Source organism: Oxyura jamaicensis, chromosome 2 (genome assembly GCF_011077185.1).
Source record: "Oxyura jamaicensis isolate SHBP4307 breed ruddy duck chromosome 2, BPBGC_Ojam_1.0, whole genome shotgun sequence".
In the NCBI taxonomy this organism is placed as follows: domain Eukaryota; kingdom Metazoa; phylum Chordata; class Aves; order Anseriformes; family Anatidae; genus Oxyura; species Oxyura jamaicensis.
Genome location: NC_048894.1, coordinates 2,818,620 through 2,833,356, shown reverse-complemented (window position 1 = coordinate 2,833,356; position 14,737 = coordinate 2,818,620). Strand labels below are relative to the sequence as shown.

The 14,737-nt window shown below is 54.1% G+C and overlaps 1 protein-coding gene across 2 annotated transcripts; it reads right to left on the bottom strand.

The window, feature by feature from the left end:
• Positions 1-3,091: 3,091 nt before the first annotated feature.
• On the bottom strand, positions 3,092-11,888 carry GJC2 (gap junction protein gamma 2). 2 transcript variants are annotated; one of them, XM_035318620.1, is made up of 2 exons: positions 11,529-11,888; positions 3,092-7,848 (listed from the first exon to the last, which is right to left on the bottom strand). In XM_035318620.1, the coding sequence occupies exon 2, from the start codon at positions 7,826-7,828 to the stop codon at positions 6,581-6,583; it is 1,248 nt and encodes a 415-aa protein (XP_035174511.1). In that variant the 5' UTR covers positions 7,829-7,848; positions 11,529-11,888; the 3' UTR covers positions 3,092-6,580. The 2 variants fall into 2 exon arrangements, with proteins under 2 accessions (XP_035174511.1, XP_035174510.1); XM_035318619.1 differs by having other exon boundaries at positions 11,533-11,887.
• Between the last annotated feature and the right edge of the window lie 2,849 nt (positions 11,889-14,737).

Here is a 14,737-nt window from a genome sequence, read left to right as displayed (position 1 = left end):
CTGGTACTGCCATCGTTGGTCAGCCCGGGGCTCGTCCCACAGCTGGGGCTGCCTGTTGCAGCGGGGGTCTCAGCTGGCCCCAAATAAATGGGATGGCCCCAAGCCGCAACCCACTGAGCCCTAAAACACAGCTGGGGGGTTGGTTTTTTGGGGAGCTGCACACATGGTGGCTGAGCCAGCAGGGGATGCAGAGAGGTGGTGCCTGTCCTTGCTTTTTGTGTGTGGTTTTGCTTTTTTTTTCCTTTTTTTTTCTTTCTCCCTGCAAGTGGGAACGTGCCAAGAGCAGTGCATTTAGAAGTCGGCGAAGAAGTCACACATCTGGAAGCACAGCTGGGCTGAGTCCCCAGGGGTAACAGGCACCATGGACCCACAGCCAGATCCAACTTTGGCCCCATGGATGTGGCAGACATGGGGCGGCTCTTACCCACCCTCTACCTCCATCGTTCAGCACCCGATGAAGCTATACAGTGCCTTCAAACACCCCTCGTGCGCCAGAGCCCCTCTCCAGCAGGACCCTCCTGCCTTGGTTCAGGAGGGCAGCATTGCACGTGGTGGGTGCTCTCCTGTGGGATGAACAGGGTGAGACTGAGCAGTGCCGTGTCCCTCACTGGGAGCTGTGTTTGAGACAGTTTGCATCTGACCTGTGCTTCCAGAAGCATGTATGCATGGGCCTGTCTGGTCTTCTCCTCTCTGCCCTGAGGCCTGCTTCTCTGCTCAGCATCTGTGTGGAAAAAAACTAAGCTGGAGAGAAGGAGTCTGTGCCCTCAGTGCACTTGGAATCATAGAAACATGAAATAACAGAGTGGTTCAGGCTGGAAGGGACCTTAAAGATCATCCAGAGCCACCCCCCTGCCATCGGCAGGGCCCCCTGACCCCAGCCCAGGCTGCCCCCAGTCCCATCCAGCCTGGCCAGGGATGGGGCACCCACAGCTCCTGGAGGCAGCCTGGGCCAGGGCCTCACTGCCTTCTGAGTGAAGAATTTCTTCTTAATATGTAATCTAAATCTCCAATCTTTCTACTTTAAAGCCATTCCCCCTTGTCCTATCCCTACACCCCTGACACCGAGTCCCTCCCCAGCTCCCTGCAGCCCCCTTTAGGCCCTGGCAGGCCGCTGTGAGGTCTCCCCGGAGCCTTCTCCTCTCCAGGCTGAACAACCCCAACTCCCTCAGCCTGGCTCCATGGCAGAGGTGCTCCAGCCTCTGAGCATCCTCGTGGCCTCCTCTGGACTCTCTCCAACAGGTCCCCGTCCTTCTGGTGCTGGGGTCCCAGAGCTGGGTGCAGACTCCAGGTGGGGTCTCACAAGGGTGGGATAGTGAGGGAGAGGCACCCCCTTTGACCTGATACCTACTGCTCTGCGTCTCTGCTTCGAAGGAGTTTTAGTGCCCTGGTGCTGAGCAGGGCTGGCAGAGGCAAGGGGAATTTGGAGAAGCAACTTCTCTGTAATGCTCTAACGGTGGCATGGGGTGGCTGGGTGACAGGACCCTGTCCCAAAGGGGACATCCCCCCAAACCTTCCCCTCCAGGCACTGGGGCACCTCAGAAACACCTCTAACAACGAATACAACAGCAGCAAAGGCCAACAATCCTCCCTCTGGCCCCGGAGAGCTGCCAGCAGCCTCTTGCTCCTGCCTTTCTGCTCCCTGCTCTTCCCGGTGCTCACCCTGGGGTGCTCCCCCCCTAACCCAGCAGTGGCTGCCCCCGGCTGCCCACCCGTGGCTCCGCACTGCTGCCGTGCACTCCTTTGCTCCAGCTTTTCCTCGGAGCACACAAGCTCCCGTCCACAAACCCACGTGAGACGCGGTTTTTCGGCCCCAGCCCCGTGCATGCCCTAGTCCCTGAGCTGTGCATCCAGGGGGTCAGGGCACAGGAGGGAAACGCGGCTTGCAGCTGGCCTGGGTGGCACGAAAAACAGCGAGACTTGTCTGAAAACGAAGGTAAAGCTGTCCCTGACATTTCCCCAGGGGGAGCGACCGGGAGCTGGTGAGATGCTGTTGGCAGGACGAACATCTGCAGGCGTGGAGCAGCTGATGAACAAGACAAGCCCTGTGATCTCAGGGGTGCTGGAGAGCCGCCGGCATTTCAGCCTGGCTTTCTAGAGAAACGAGAAAATACAAGAGCGAGGCTGCTGCCGCCGCTTCTGTCAGCAGCAGGAATTTGGAGATGACCCAGGGACGAGGGGTGCTGCTGCTCCACACCCCTCACCCCTCACTGCTGCCACTCGCCCACTGGGACAGGACAGGGCTGCCCCCAGGCTGGGTCCCGGAGGAACTGAGGTGAGGGATGAAGGCTGCTAGCGAGGGATTCTTGCCACAAGGCCCGGTTCTGCAGCAAGCACCAAGCTGAGGTCAGCCCCCCTTGGGTGCTCGGCTTTGGTATCGCCCCGGCAGCACGGGCAAATTCAGCCTGTTCCTGGTCTGAAGGATGTCTGAAGGATGTTATTTAGCAAGGCTTTTCTTTCTTTTTATTTTTCAGCTGCTTTGTGTAGCACTGCAAAGTGGGTGCCCTACAAGGTGCCTCTGACCACTGGCCGTCCTCGAGGACGCCTGGCATGGTCCCGTTTCCCTTCATCTCCTGGGGGGAGCTGCTCCTGCTCTGCTGGAGGAGTCGTAGAGACAGCCCAGCTGGCAGAAGAACAGCGAAAAATGCACGTTTCCGCCCCAAATCCGTTTCCTGAAGACTCTTTTGGCGATTGTGAGCGAAGGCTCCTGCCAGTTAATGGGAGGGGCGAAGACCGAGGGCTCTCCAAAAAGCAGGTTTTCTCACAAGGGCTCTCCCAGCATTTGCTCGCCTTCGCTCCTGACTTCTCCCAGCCTCGGCAAAGTTTTCTCACTTTTCGGGGTAGAGGATTTTTCTAGGCAGTTTCAGCTCCACGCCTGAAGGAACTGCAGGCAGTGATTCATCAGAGAGACAACACATCCCAAACAACCCGAAGGTCAACTGCTTCTTAAGGCAAAAATATTTTGCGGTGATTTATAGCCGTATCTGGGAAAATAGAGGTCTTATATGGTTAAACCGGGCAAATGAGAGGTTGAGAAGAATGCCTTCTCGTCAACATTCAGCCCCCTTCGCACGGAAACATCACACACTCTGAGTACTGTAACAAAATGTAAGTTTTATTCCATTTATTAGTAATGGATGTGGACTAGCCGGTTGAAGAGTCGGGCTGACGTATCTCTCTTTTGACCAGTGCTTCGTATTCTAACTACAGCCCAGATGGAACATTTACACTGAAAAATACTTAGAGATTCAACCTCATACTCAAAGGTTTTCTAGTACAAATACAGTTAGTACATAAAAAAAAAACAACAACAACAAAAAATCCCAGAAACTTCATAACAGCACAGACTGGTTATGGCCTCGAGTTAAGTTCAAGTATTTCCCAGAGGAATGCGATGCAAGCAACAAGGTAATCTGGCTTTTCCGTGGGACATTCCTGGCCCTGAATGGCAAGAACAGAAATGCGAGGGCGGGCGCTTTACCCGGCAAAGCTTAGGGAGAGTGTCAGCGTTTTTGATTAGTTCAGCTACAGAGCTAAACCCGTCCGGAGCGTGAACAAAATGACCGACCTGCAGGAAGAAAAGCAAAGCGTTCATTATTCTACTGGCGTCTCCCCCGCGGCCGACGCTGCCAGTCGTCTACTTGAAATTCCTCCGGCTGCCAGTTGGGTTTGTGAGGGTTTTTTTGTTTTGTTTTGTTTTGTTGTGGGTATTTTTTTTGCTTGTGGCTCTGCTTATTTTGCCTTCCTTGCCTTCTGCTCCCCAGACGGACGCGGCGGAGGTGGGCTCGCTCCTCCTGCCCTGGAAGGAGCCGCTCAGTGCGCGTCGGTCGCGTTGCTGGTGGTGGCTCAGTGGAAGACACAACGTCCTGAGGGCTTCAGGGGCCAAGCAGTGGAGGAGGAAAGGAGGAAGTGAGCAATAAAATATTATTATTATAATAATAACCCTCTATGCGTGTCTGACTCAGAGTGAGAGGAGTCAATGGGGCCTGGCAGGACACCCTGAGTCCCTCCCCAGCACCGAGCAGTCCTGCCATGGACATACCTGTGTGCTCTGGTCCCTGTCAAAACGCTTGGAAAAAGAAATAGGGGAGCGAGATCGGCCCCCATAAACAAAGCCTTTGATGCAAGAGAAGGTTTCAAGCCCTAGAGATGAGCAGGGTTGGCTGGGAGGGCGGCTGAGCGAGCGGTTGCCCTGCCCGATGAGGAGCTGGAATCGATTCCCCGAGTGTCTGCCCCGGCTCCAGTACTCGTCAATATTGCAATTATCGACTGCCACTATGGAAAACAGGGTGTGCGTATTGCACGGGGCGGTGACACCAGCCAGGAGGAGGCTGTGCTGGGTCCGTGGTGTGAAAATAAAAATAAAAATAAAAGAGACCAGCTTCAGGCACCCCAAAACTGCAGACACGAAGGAAAGAAGCAGCTCTTCGTGTCTGCCGAGCAGGGGAAAAGCCAGAGGTGGCGGTGGGGGGTTGGTGCTAGCCTCTGGGGATGCGTTCGATGCTGGCAAGTTGGAGAGAAGATGCTCCTTTCCGTGCTCCTTTCCAGCACCACTGCTCTGGGCATCTCTGAACCTGCAGGTGTGGAAACGGCTCTGTCGTGGGCTCCTGAAGGAGCCCGGGACCTCACCAGGCTGTGCTCAGGCCATGAGGGGGATTCCCTCGCTGAGGATTTCATATCAGTGTGCGGGACAAGCTGGTGCCCTGCTGTAATTGCCAGGGGGCAAATGTCCACCCAGAGCTCCTCTTGTGCCCTCCCTGTACCTTCAGGAGCGCACCCACCAGCACCCGGCCCCTCCAGCTGTGTGATATGTGTGTCCTACCACCATGGCACGAACTCTACGAGCCCTTCATGAAAAAATCACGGCACAAAGCATCCCTCCACGTGACGGGTGTGTGCTGCTGCTGCCCCTTGCTGCTGCGGGGAGGTGCTGATCCTCCTCCTGGACACGTTTGGGCTTTTTCAAGGGGAAGACCTCCAGCAGCAGGACCAGGAACAAGCCTGAAGCTGCTCCCCAGCCTCTTCCCCAAAACCAAGCTGAGTATTTGCAGCTGGATACCCTGTAGGATGTTTCTTTGCATCTTTTTGATCTCCTTTTTTAGCTACCAGTACTATTCCCCAAGGGCACTGCACAGCTCTGGTGCCGTGACCCAGTGCTGATGGCCACCCTCAGATCCCCAAGGGCTGGCCCGTGACAACTGGCACCCGTGAGGCTTTCAGAGACTGATCTCGGGGACAGGAGAAAGATGCCCATCAAGAAGTTACACCAATCCAGTGGATGAGAAATACACGGGGACCTGTGTGCTGGCACAGCCGTGAGGGAGCAGCTCAGCAGGGATGGTGCTGTGTTCAGAAAGGATTTGCTCCCAGCGCGTGAAGTATGACCTTGACCACGGTGGTGAATCAGCCGTTGGACTCTTGCAAGAGCATCTGCCAAGCCTCAAACATCTGAGGGACATCTCAGCTCCCAAGATGAAACCATCCTGTAAAAACACATCCAGCACTAGCTACCTCACCCTTTAACCAAGAGAAGCCAAAAGAAGCTGTCCATAAACTGGGGGAAAACTTCTTGCTGATGGCCTGGCTCCTGCCCCCAGGGAAGCTGGAGCTGCTGGTGAGCCCCCAGGCAAGTGTCTGGAAACTTGCCCATGGCCTGGTGAGGCTGGAAGGCTGTAAAATTACCAGAGGGTTGATATTATGTTTATATATCTCTCTATATATCTATCTGCACACACACACGTTCATGTGTCCATGTATATACGTCTACGCACGCACACACACACACCGTACACACGCGGTGCATAGATCTGCTCGCTGCCACTAGTTAGAAGGGTTTGATTAAACAGAAAAACAAATCTGCCAGCGCTGATCTTCCCATCTCTGCTCAAATTAGCACCCCAAGTAGTCGAAACCCTTCCCAGTTTTGTTTTCCTGGTTGCATAAAGGCACTTTCTGATGATGTGGAGCAGCGGTTTGCTGCAAACACCGTAACGGCAGTGCTTCCCACTGCGTCTGTAGCAAGAGCTACGCGGGCACCGTTGCTTGGTGTTGCTTGGTTTCTCAGCGCAGGGGAACAAAAGATGAAAGCCTTCGGTGCTGTGTTAGTGGTGCGGGTGCCGGGCCATCGCTCGCAGCACGCGTCTCTGCCACCCTCAGCGATGCCTGAGGCCTGCAGGTTCAGGTAGGGCAGCACGTCGTCAAAGTTCATGCCGCGGACCGGTTGTTTTCCCTTCCAGTCAGGGGCTCAGAAGTTAATTTTGATTAAGGATATTTAGTAATTAAACGCCGTCTGACCTACAGCACTGCGTCCTCGCGCTGCCTGCTTGCGGCCGGTCCCGGTGGGATGCGGCGTTCGCTGTTGCTCGCTGGAGTTTCCCAGCTGGAGAATGAGTTGGGAAGAGGAAGGAAACGTCTTTTGTTAATGCACAGGAAGACAGCACTGAACTGGTCTGCATTTTCTCTCTTGACTTCTATATAAAAGTTCCGTCTGTGCCCTGTGAAATGAACTCAAGACAATACCGAAAACCAGAAACAAACCAAAATAAAAACCGCGCTTACGCTGCCCTCTCTGCCCTCAGACAAGCTATATCCATACAGATGTCTTTCCGTCTTTACTGCTGGAGCTCCCTTTCTCCAAGCAGGCCTTAGGTTTAGCGCTTTGTTTCTCCTGGGCGGTGTTGGCCCTGTTCTGCTCCACCACCGTGCCCCCTGAGGCGGGACTGCTGGTTCGAGAGGGCTGCGTGTTGGCCTGGGTGCTGCTGTAGCTCTGAAACGCTATGTCCAGCTGCTCCTGGGCCACTCGCAAGTGTTTGTGGAGGGTGGATAGGTCTGCAGGGATGTTCTCATCTGGGCTGGTGCACTGCTGCTCCTGAGCGACGTTGGCCAGGTTCTGCTCGTGAGCCATCAGGCTGTTGGGGATCTTGGTGGACTTCTCTGATTTCACCACCAGGTTGTACTCGGGAGGGCAGGAGATGTTCTTCGGGTAGGCGTAGTTGTAGGGGGGCTGCCTAAAGCTGTTGATTTTCCGGTTGCGAATGGCGTCTCGGATGGTCCCGAACCCCAGGTGAAACATCTCGCACATGTTCAGCAGTAAGCAGAGGCAGCTCACGACGTACATCACCAGCAGAAAGATCGTCTTCTCTGTTGGTCGGGACACGAAGCAGTCCACGGTGTGAGGGCAGGGGAGTCTGTTGCAGACAAAATAAGCTTCTACCTCGAAACCGTAGAGCAAATACTGCCCTATCAAAAAGCAAACTTCAAACGAAGCCCTGGTAAGTAGCTGGAAGACGTAGATTTTCATCAGTCCTTCTTGCTGGATGCGCCTCCGCCCGTCGTGCTTTTGTGGCTCTTTGCTCTTGGGCTTGGCTTTGGCTTTCTCGTTGTCTGCCGTGTCGTCGGAGATCATGGGCTCCTCCTCGTCTGCCTCCATCGGGTCCTCCATGTTGCGCACCGCCTGCCAGTTCAGAGCAAACTGCTTCTTCTTCTTGAATCCCTTGAACTTCTTCTCCTCCTCCGCCGACCGGGCGATCCTGTGGATGGCATAGCCCAGGTACATGACCGAAGGGGTGGATATCATGATGATCTGGAAGACCCAGAACCTGACGTGTGACAGCGGTGCGAAGGCATCGTAGCAGACGTTGTCGCAGCCGGGCTGCTTGGTGTTACAGGTGAACTTGCTCTGCTCATCGGAGTAGATGGACTCTCCGCCGACCGCCGTCAAGACGATGCGGAAGACGATGAGCACGGTGAGCCAGACCTTCCCCACAAAGGTGGAGTGATTGTGAATCTCTTCTAGCAGGCGGGTTAGAAAGCTCCAGCTCATGTTGGTCATAAGGGCTACTCAGTTATAACCTGCAGGAAGAAGGGAGGAAGACAACAGAGCTGTAAGTAAACATCCCAACATCCCAGCTACGTGTTTTGTCACCTGTTTCCAGACGTTGCTCAGCTGTAGGAAGGGCTTGGGTGACCAAAAATGAATGCAATGCACGATGGAGGCCACCTAGGTACCCAAAACATCCTTAGCTTGTGATAGTCCCTTGCTTGCGTGCCATGAGCTCAGGCGCCTGAGCTGAATGCGGGAGCAGGGGATGCTGAAATGTCTTTCATTAGCAAACCCAGAAAAATGCAAAGAATCAGCGAAAGAATGGGAATATTTATATTTACAGGCTGATGTCCCTTTCAAGTTCCGTTTGAAAAACAAAGCAAAACATGCCTTAAATCAAATGCAGACTGCTTTAAAAATAAACCTTCAAAAGCTTGCAGGGAAAACCATGCATGTTTTAGAAGACCTGGACAGCTGGGCAGGAAGAAGAACTGTTTTGTGTTTAGCTTGATTTGTGGGAGTCGGGGGCTCAGCCCAAGCAAATTGGGTTGCCCCGGGCATCATTAAAGGCAGGCAGTAATTGCACGGCTCACTCTTTCTGCACCCCTGAGTCCCTGCTCCGGATCACCCCCAGGCTCGGAGCTGTGCCCCTGATGGCACCTGTGAGCCCAGTCCCAGCCGCGAAACGGTGCCTAGGTGGGAGCGAAGAGGGGATGGGATGGTGGTGGATGCGAGTGCGTGGGCACCAAGTGGGTTGGTGTGGGGTGTGTTATGGCTCCACAGGTGGAGAAACAAACCTTCCCAAGCCTCCCTGCTGCTCCAGCAGCCCTCATTTACAGGGGTAAACGTCCAGGAAGACAAAAGACGCCGCAAAACTTGAGCCTGGTCCTAACCCTTGGCACTGCTTTTACACAGAGACACAAAATCCCACCCTGAGGTTCTCAGGGAAGGCTTTGACCCCCCCTTAGCCACTCAGGCACGGGGTGGGAGCAGCCATGAGCACAGGAGCAAGAGACGAACGTGACTCCCTGTGTTCTCCACGTTTTGCTTTCCTGGAATGTTATTTTGCTCACGCTGCTTCTTAGGACGGGAGCCAAGCAGCTCTGGTTTGCTCAGCGCTCGCCTTTGCACGGCCGGAGGCTCGAGATCCAGCTCAATTCTTCCACTGTCGAGGGCTCTTGAGAGCCGGCAGATGGAATTTTCTAACCCTGCTATTTCTAGATCAAACAAAACCTCTGCGAACCCAAACCCCCCAGGTCTTCACACGCCAGGCTGGGACCGCGGGAGCACTGCAGATGGTGCTGGGGGCTGTAATTCCTGTCCTGCAGCTGGAGAAACCGGGGCAGGGAGCAGGGAAACAGCTCGGCCCAGCCAGCAGAGCTGGGGAAGGTCTCCTCTCTGCCCTCAGCTTACCTGGAGAAGCACAACAGACCTGAATGCTACTAGTACTAAAATCCTCATCTCCTGCCCCAAAAGCGGTGCCTCAGACCCGATGGTTGGTACAGAAATGCTGCTGCAGATACAGCAGCTCAGCCACTGCAGAATAATGTGGAAAGTGACCCCACAGAGCTCTTCTTTCTTCACTGAAGAATTTGGGTTTAGCATTATGTTGTTTATTTGGGGTGAGATAGGAAAGCGTCCCCTCTGAGCACCTTTTCTTTCTTTTAGACACACTTAAAAGCATCTCCAACCCTCCCTCTGCGTTGTGTCCCTGCTCTGCTAGGGCAGGATGGGGCCTCAGACGATGTGCAGGATTAATTCCAGCGCTCAGCCAAGCTCCAGCTGACAGGGGGTAGGAAGGGAAGGCACCAGGGTGCCGACTGCCTGCTGTGGGACACGGTGCCTCCACCTCCGGAGCATCCGTGTCCAGCCAAGGCAGGGCTGGGGCCTGCACGGAGCACGTGGGGCCCGGCCCGGTTGTCCCCATGTGGGTGCTCAGCCACCGTCTGCCTCCCCAATTAGCTGTGAGCCCCAAATTGGGCTTGTCCTAAAACATGGGCTTCAAACATCCCGTAGAGCAGTTCATTTGTCAGCTTGGTGCTCGCCTGAGGTGGGCCCTGGGGACAATCCAGCATTTTGCAAGGGTGGCTCAGGGACCGGGGAGACCTCACAGCGGCCTGCCAGGGCCTGAAGGACAGCTGGGGAGGGACTCTGTGTAGGGACAGGACAAGGGGAAAGGCTTTAAACTAAAAGAGGGGAGATTTAGATTAGATATAAGGAAGAAATCCCTCATTCTGAGGGCAGTGAGGCCTGGCCCAGGCTGCCCCCAGGAGCTGTGGGTGCCCCATCCCTGGCAGTGCCCAAGGCCAGGCTGGATGGGGCTGGGGGCAGCCTGGGCTGGGGGCAGGGGGCCCTGCCCATGACACAGGTTGGAATTAGATGATCTTTAAGGTCCCTTCCAACCCAAACCATGCTGTGGTTCTGTGACACAATCCACACAGACTGGAGACACCTCGCAGCAGTAGTTTTCCTGGAGCAGCGAGGGCCTGCCCCAGGTAATGTAGGATTTTGGAGCAAATACTCAACTCTGGATCCTAATTATAATCCCATTAGTTAGGATTGTTAGCAAAACACCTACTGACTCCTCTTGGAGGCGTGTTTCAGAAAGGAGCACCCCACAATGTTGGCATAAAAACATTCACAACCCCCCTGCATCAGGGAGAGAGGCCACGAACCATCAGAAACAGCGGGCTAGGGCTTTGAGGAGGTGCTCAGAGGATGCCAGCTATGGGGCAGAGCTGTTAGTGCTGTCCTGGACCCTCAGAAACATCTGCAGAAATCAGCTCCTTCAGCCTCTGGACCCAGGGGAAACAAGGGCAGAAGCCTTCCTAGGGCCAGCTTGGTTACTGCTTCCTGTGCTCGGCCTGTGAGGTGCCGGTGGGGAAGGCAGTGCCATGGGATTTCAGTGCCTTTAATTTTTTAAACCAATTCTAACACAACCAAGCTTCCCAGGAAGGATCCGTTCACTTTTGCTGATGGGGAGGAGGTTAATAGGCAAGGACTATATCTCAGCTCCGCATGCTGCTGGCTATCGAAGCCCAAGAACTGGATTTTTGCATCTTCCGCGTGCTGCAGCCCTCATTCCTCCGCTGAGCAGAGAGGGCAGGCAGCTGAGCCCTTGGGGAACAGCTTCATAGGTCTGCAGCAGGTAGATGGATGGCATTTGGTGACTTTTGTAGCTCAATTATCTGCCACGGAGATCCCCTGGGAGGACCTCCCATCCCTCCGGCTCGGAAATCCATTCATTCACAGCCATCCGCCTGCACGCTTCTCCAGCCCTGCTCCTGTGCATGGGGAGCACACCGGGCACATGGTGCACAGAGAGCGGCTGGACCTCTCCGCCCAGCAGCAGAAGTTTAGGATAGCGACAATTTTAGCCAGGAATTAGCTGCTGACTCCACGTTCCCATCGCGGTTATTTCCCCCAAATCCACCGGCCCCTCTGTGCAATCGCAGCCACTAGTGCTGGAACTGGGAAGATTTTAAAAGCCGAGGCTGAACTAAGCAGAACAGGGAGAAAATAAATAAATAAAAGAATAGTAGAAGAAAAAAAGGAATAATAGAAGAAGAAAAAAAGAGTAATAGATGAAAAAAAAAGAATAATAGATGAAAAAAAAAAAGAAGAAAATCTGTGCTCTCTGGACGTCCTTCCTTTCCGCTGGCTTCCCACCCAGTTGTTTAAACTGAAGGGAAAACAATGGGAAACGTACTCACGGAGACATGGTGCTTCTTGCGGCAGCTTGCCCTCCTCCGTCGGCATTCCTGCGCCTTGCCCTAGATAAACTCACGCTGCCGCCGCCACCACGGTCAAGCCATGCCCCGGCCGTTGGAAACCGGAGCTCCGGGGATGAATTTAAGGCTCTGCAGACCCCGCCTCTGGGGCAGCCCCGCTCCCACCACTACCTCCTGCCTCCGCACCTCGCCGGGTCTCCCCAGTGCTTGGGAGAAGGTGGAATCTATATCCCGGAGGGGGGAAGGAGGCATGGGTTTTAAATCCAAACAAGCCGCCGGCTCTGGTTTTAGGAACGCTGCCTGGAATTTTGCTGCCGAGCTCTCGAGCCGGCTGGAAGTAAATTAATAGCATCAGCTAGTGGCGCTGGTAACAGATTTGTAAGACAGAGAGCATGACTAATAGGGAACATGTGGAAAATGCGTTTTGGCAAAAGTTTCTCGGGCAGAGAGCTGGTGGAAAAAAAAAAAAAAAAAAAGTAAGAAAGAGGCAAGGCTCAGCAGCGAGGAAAGGCAACGTGAAGGTCCTGCGTTGGTGTTCCTCGAGGCGAGGCTTTCTCTGAAAGACGTGGTGCTCCCTCAGAGCACCTGGACGGGGGCAGAGGGTAGAAAAAGGATGGGGCAGGGCTTTGGGATACACATTCTGGCTTTCTGGCTTCTTTGCAGGAGGAAAAAGAAATAAGAAGTGTGGGAACGCGCATAAAGCCTAAGGAAAGTGGAGAAGAAACCCGCCCTTCCTGCTGGTCTCGGGGCACCTCTCGTCTCTGCTCTGCCCATGGGGAGTTGTTGGCACCGGTGGGATCAGTGCAGGGGCTCCAGGTAGCCACTGGGTGAAAGCAGAGGGTGGAGGCAGAAAGTCTCCCCAGGAGGAGAAGGAAGCAGCAGCCAGCAAGTCACGAAAAGGATCTGAGTCAGCCTTTGAGGGGAGAAAGTGCGGGAGGAGGCACATTTTGATCGAGGGGAATCACATCAGAGAACATACGGCTTCTTAGGAACTTTTATCCCAGGAAGGTCCTGACAAAGCAGGGTATTTGCTATGGTTTTCCAAAATCATTTCCTTTAATTAATCGGTCAGTTAATTCATTGTTCAGAAGTAGCCATCTCTGATAGGCAGCTGGGAAAATCCTTATATTCCAGAAAGTCAGATGTAGGGGTGAACATATCCTTGAGGGGTGGCTGACACTCTAGGGGAAAATAAGTCCAGGGACAGATTTTGGGGGGAGCAAGCCCCTAAAGAGGTTAAATGGTCAAGACCCCAGCTTCATGCTTCAACTTAAGTGCGTAGCACACCTACAAAGCTTGTACTTTCAAAGGACTTGGGGGGATGCGGACCTGGTTCCAGAGACCACCAGGGCTGGAGATTTCCAGCAATGCCCCAACCTTCCTGGACCATCAGAACCCCACGGAGAAGGAGAAAATTCTCATGTTAGCCCCTGAGAACATCTCAGGGCTGGGTCTGACCTCCAGCAGGCTGGAGGGACAGGGTCCTTCACGTCTGGGGACAACGTGGTGGGACACCTGGTGGGCACCTCCACAGGGGCCACCGCGTGGTCCCTGGGAGCCTTCTCCCATCCGGCTTCCAGTGCATTTCACACCAGCGACCTCGGAAGGACCGTGAGACCCAGAAGACCTGAGGGATGGCCACCAAAACCTCATTCCCACCACGGAGCGTGGCAAGACTTCCACCAGCCCCAGCGGGTGCAGGATGGAGCCGCGGAGAAGTATTATTAGTTCTTTAAAAATAACCAGCTGAGAACAACTTCCAGGCTCTGCAGGAGCGCAGGCAGCGGCTGGGAGATAAAAAGGCAGCTCGGCACCGTCCCAGTCCCGTGGGTCCCGCAGCCTCTCCAGACCCTCTGGTTTCAAACCGCGCGGGTTATTTATACACACGGCAATCTCTTCTGGTGGACGTCTTCTTGGGGCGGCCGTGCTTCGGGCGAGCAGGGCACCGGCTGCTCCAGCAGCTCCAGCAGCGGCGCTGGTGGGGATCGTGCAGTTTTCATCACCCTGAACCCCAAAGCATCACCTGGGGAAGGAGGCAGAGAACTGGAGGCCCAGCATTTCCTCCTGCGTGCTTTAGTTTGATTTTCACCGTCCGAGCAGGTTGCGTGCGTGCCAAAACCTTCTCTGCCTGTAGCCAGGGTAATAGCAGAGAACGGCAGGGATATGCGCGCTTATAAACAGCTTGTGTTTTCTTCCTTCCAAGGCAGGCACTGGAGACCAAACAGAGCTTTTCTAGCCATAAATAAATGTTAGAGGCTAAAGCAGCAACAGGCACCTCCTGACTCGCTATGCAGCGTCCCGTGTCCTGGCTCCATTTGGTGCTTGGCACCAAACAAGAAACAACAGTGGGGATGGAGGGGAGTGGATGTAACGCAGGCTTGGGCACTTCTGGCTGCTGGGAGCCACCTCTCCATCCAGGCATGGGTCTGGATGTGTTTCTCTTGGATGTCCCATTAAAATGAGTAACTGCTGCCACTAATTACAGTCATATCTGGTGCTACATCTCCCTGCCTGCAGTGGTGAGCAGCAGCCATAGGCAGCCAGCCTGGCCCCGAGTCTCCGAAGCTCCGTACTGCATTGCACGGGGTTCCTTTTCTTCTCTATTTTTCACCTTTTATCATTTGATCTGTTTCATGACTACACAAAATGCAGAACAGCGTCTTCGTTCAAAGAACAAGCCTGCTCTTTAAAACAAGACCCAGGAAGCAACGTCACCGTGTCGAGACAAATTTCACAAAACTTAGAAAAAAGGGATAAGCATCACAGCGTTACCGGTGAGTAAGAGTCACTGAAAGACGGGCTGAGCTCTTGTCTTTGCAAGCAGAGGTGATGCTTTAACACATTGCAGCTAAACAGGAAAAAAAAATAAAAAAGAAAATAAAAAAGAAAAAGAAAAAAAAAAAAAAAGAGGCAGGTTTTGCTTTCGTTAGTGCTTCTGGTTTGTCTGGGCTGCTATTTGCAGCCCCGTGCCTTTAGCAGAGCACCACGGTTCCAGAAACAGCTTTCAACAGGGATTTTTGTCAGATGTAAACATGCTTCAGGGAAGGGCAACCTCCCTCGTCAGTGCTTCCTCCTGTCTCTGATTCCCTTCTTCCTGCCGTTAGCCTCCTTTTCTGCTCGTCCTCGAGCGGGGCACTGGTGGGGGAGGAGGATGAAGAGGGGGAGGATGAAGAGGAGGAAGAGAAGA

Bases quoted from the DNA above. Each gene is read 5' to 3' on its own strand.
- GJC2 (XM_035318620.1), bottom strand. From the start codon at position 7,828: ATGACCAACATGAGCTGGAGCTTTCTAACCCGCCTGCTAGAAGAGATT.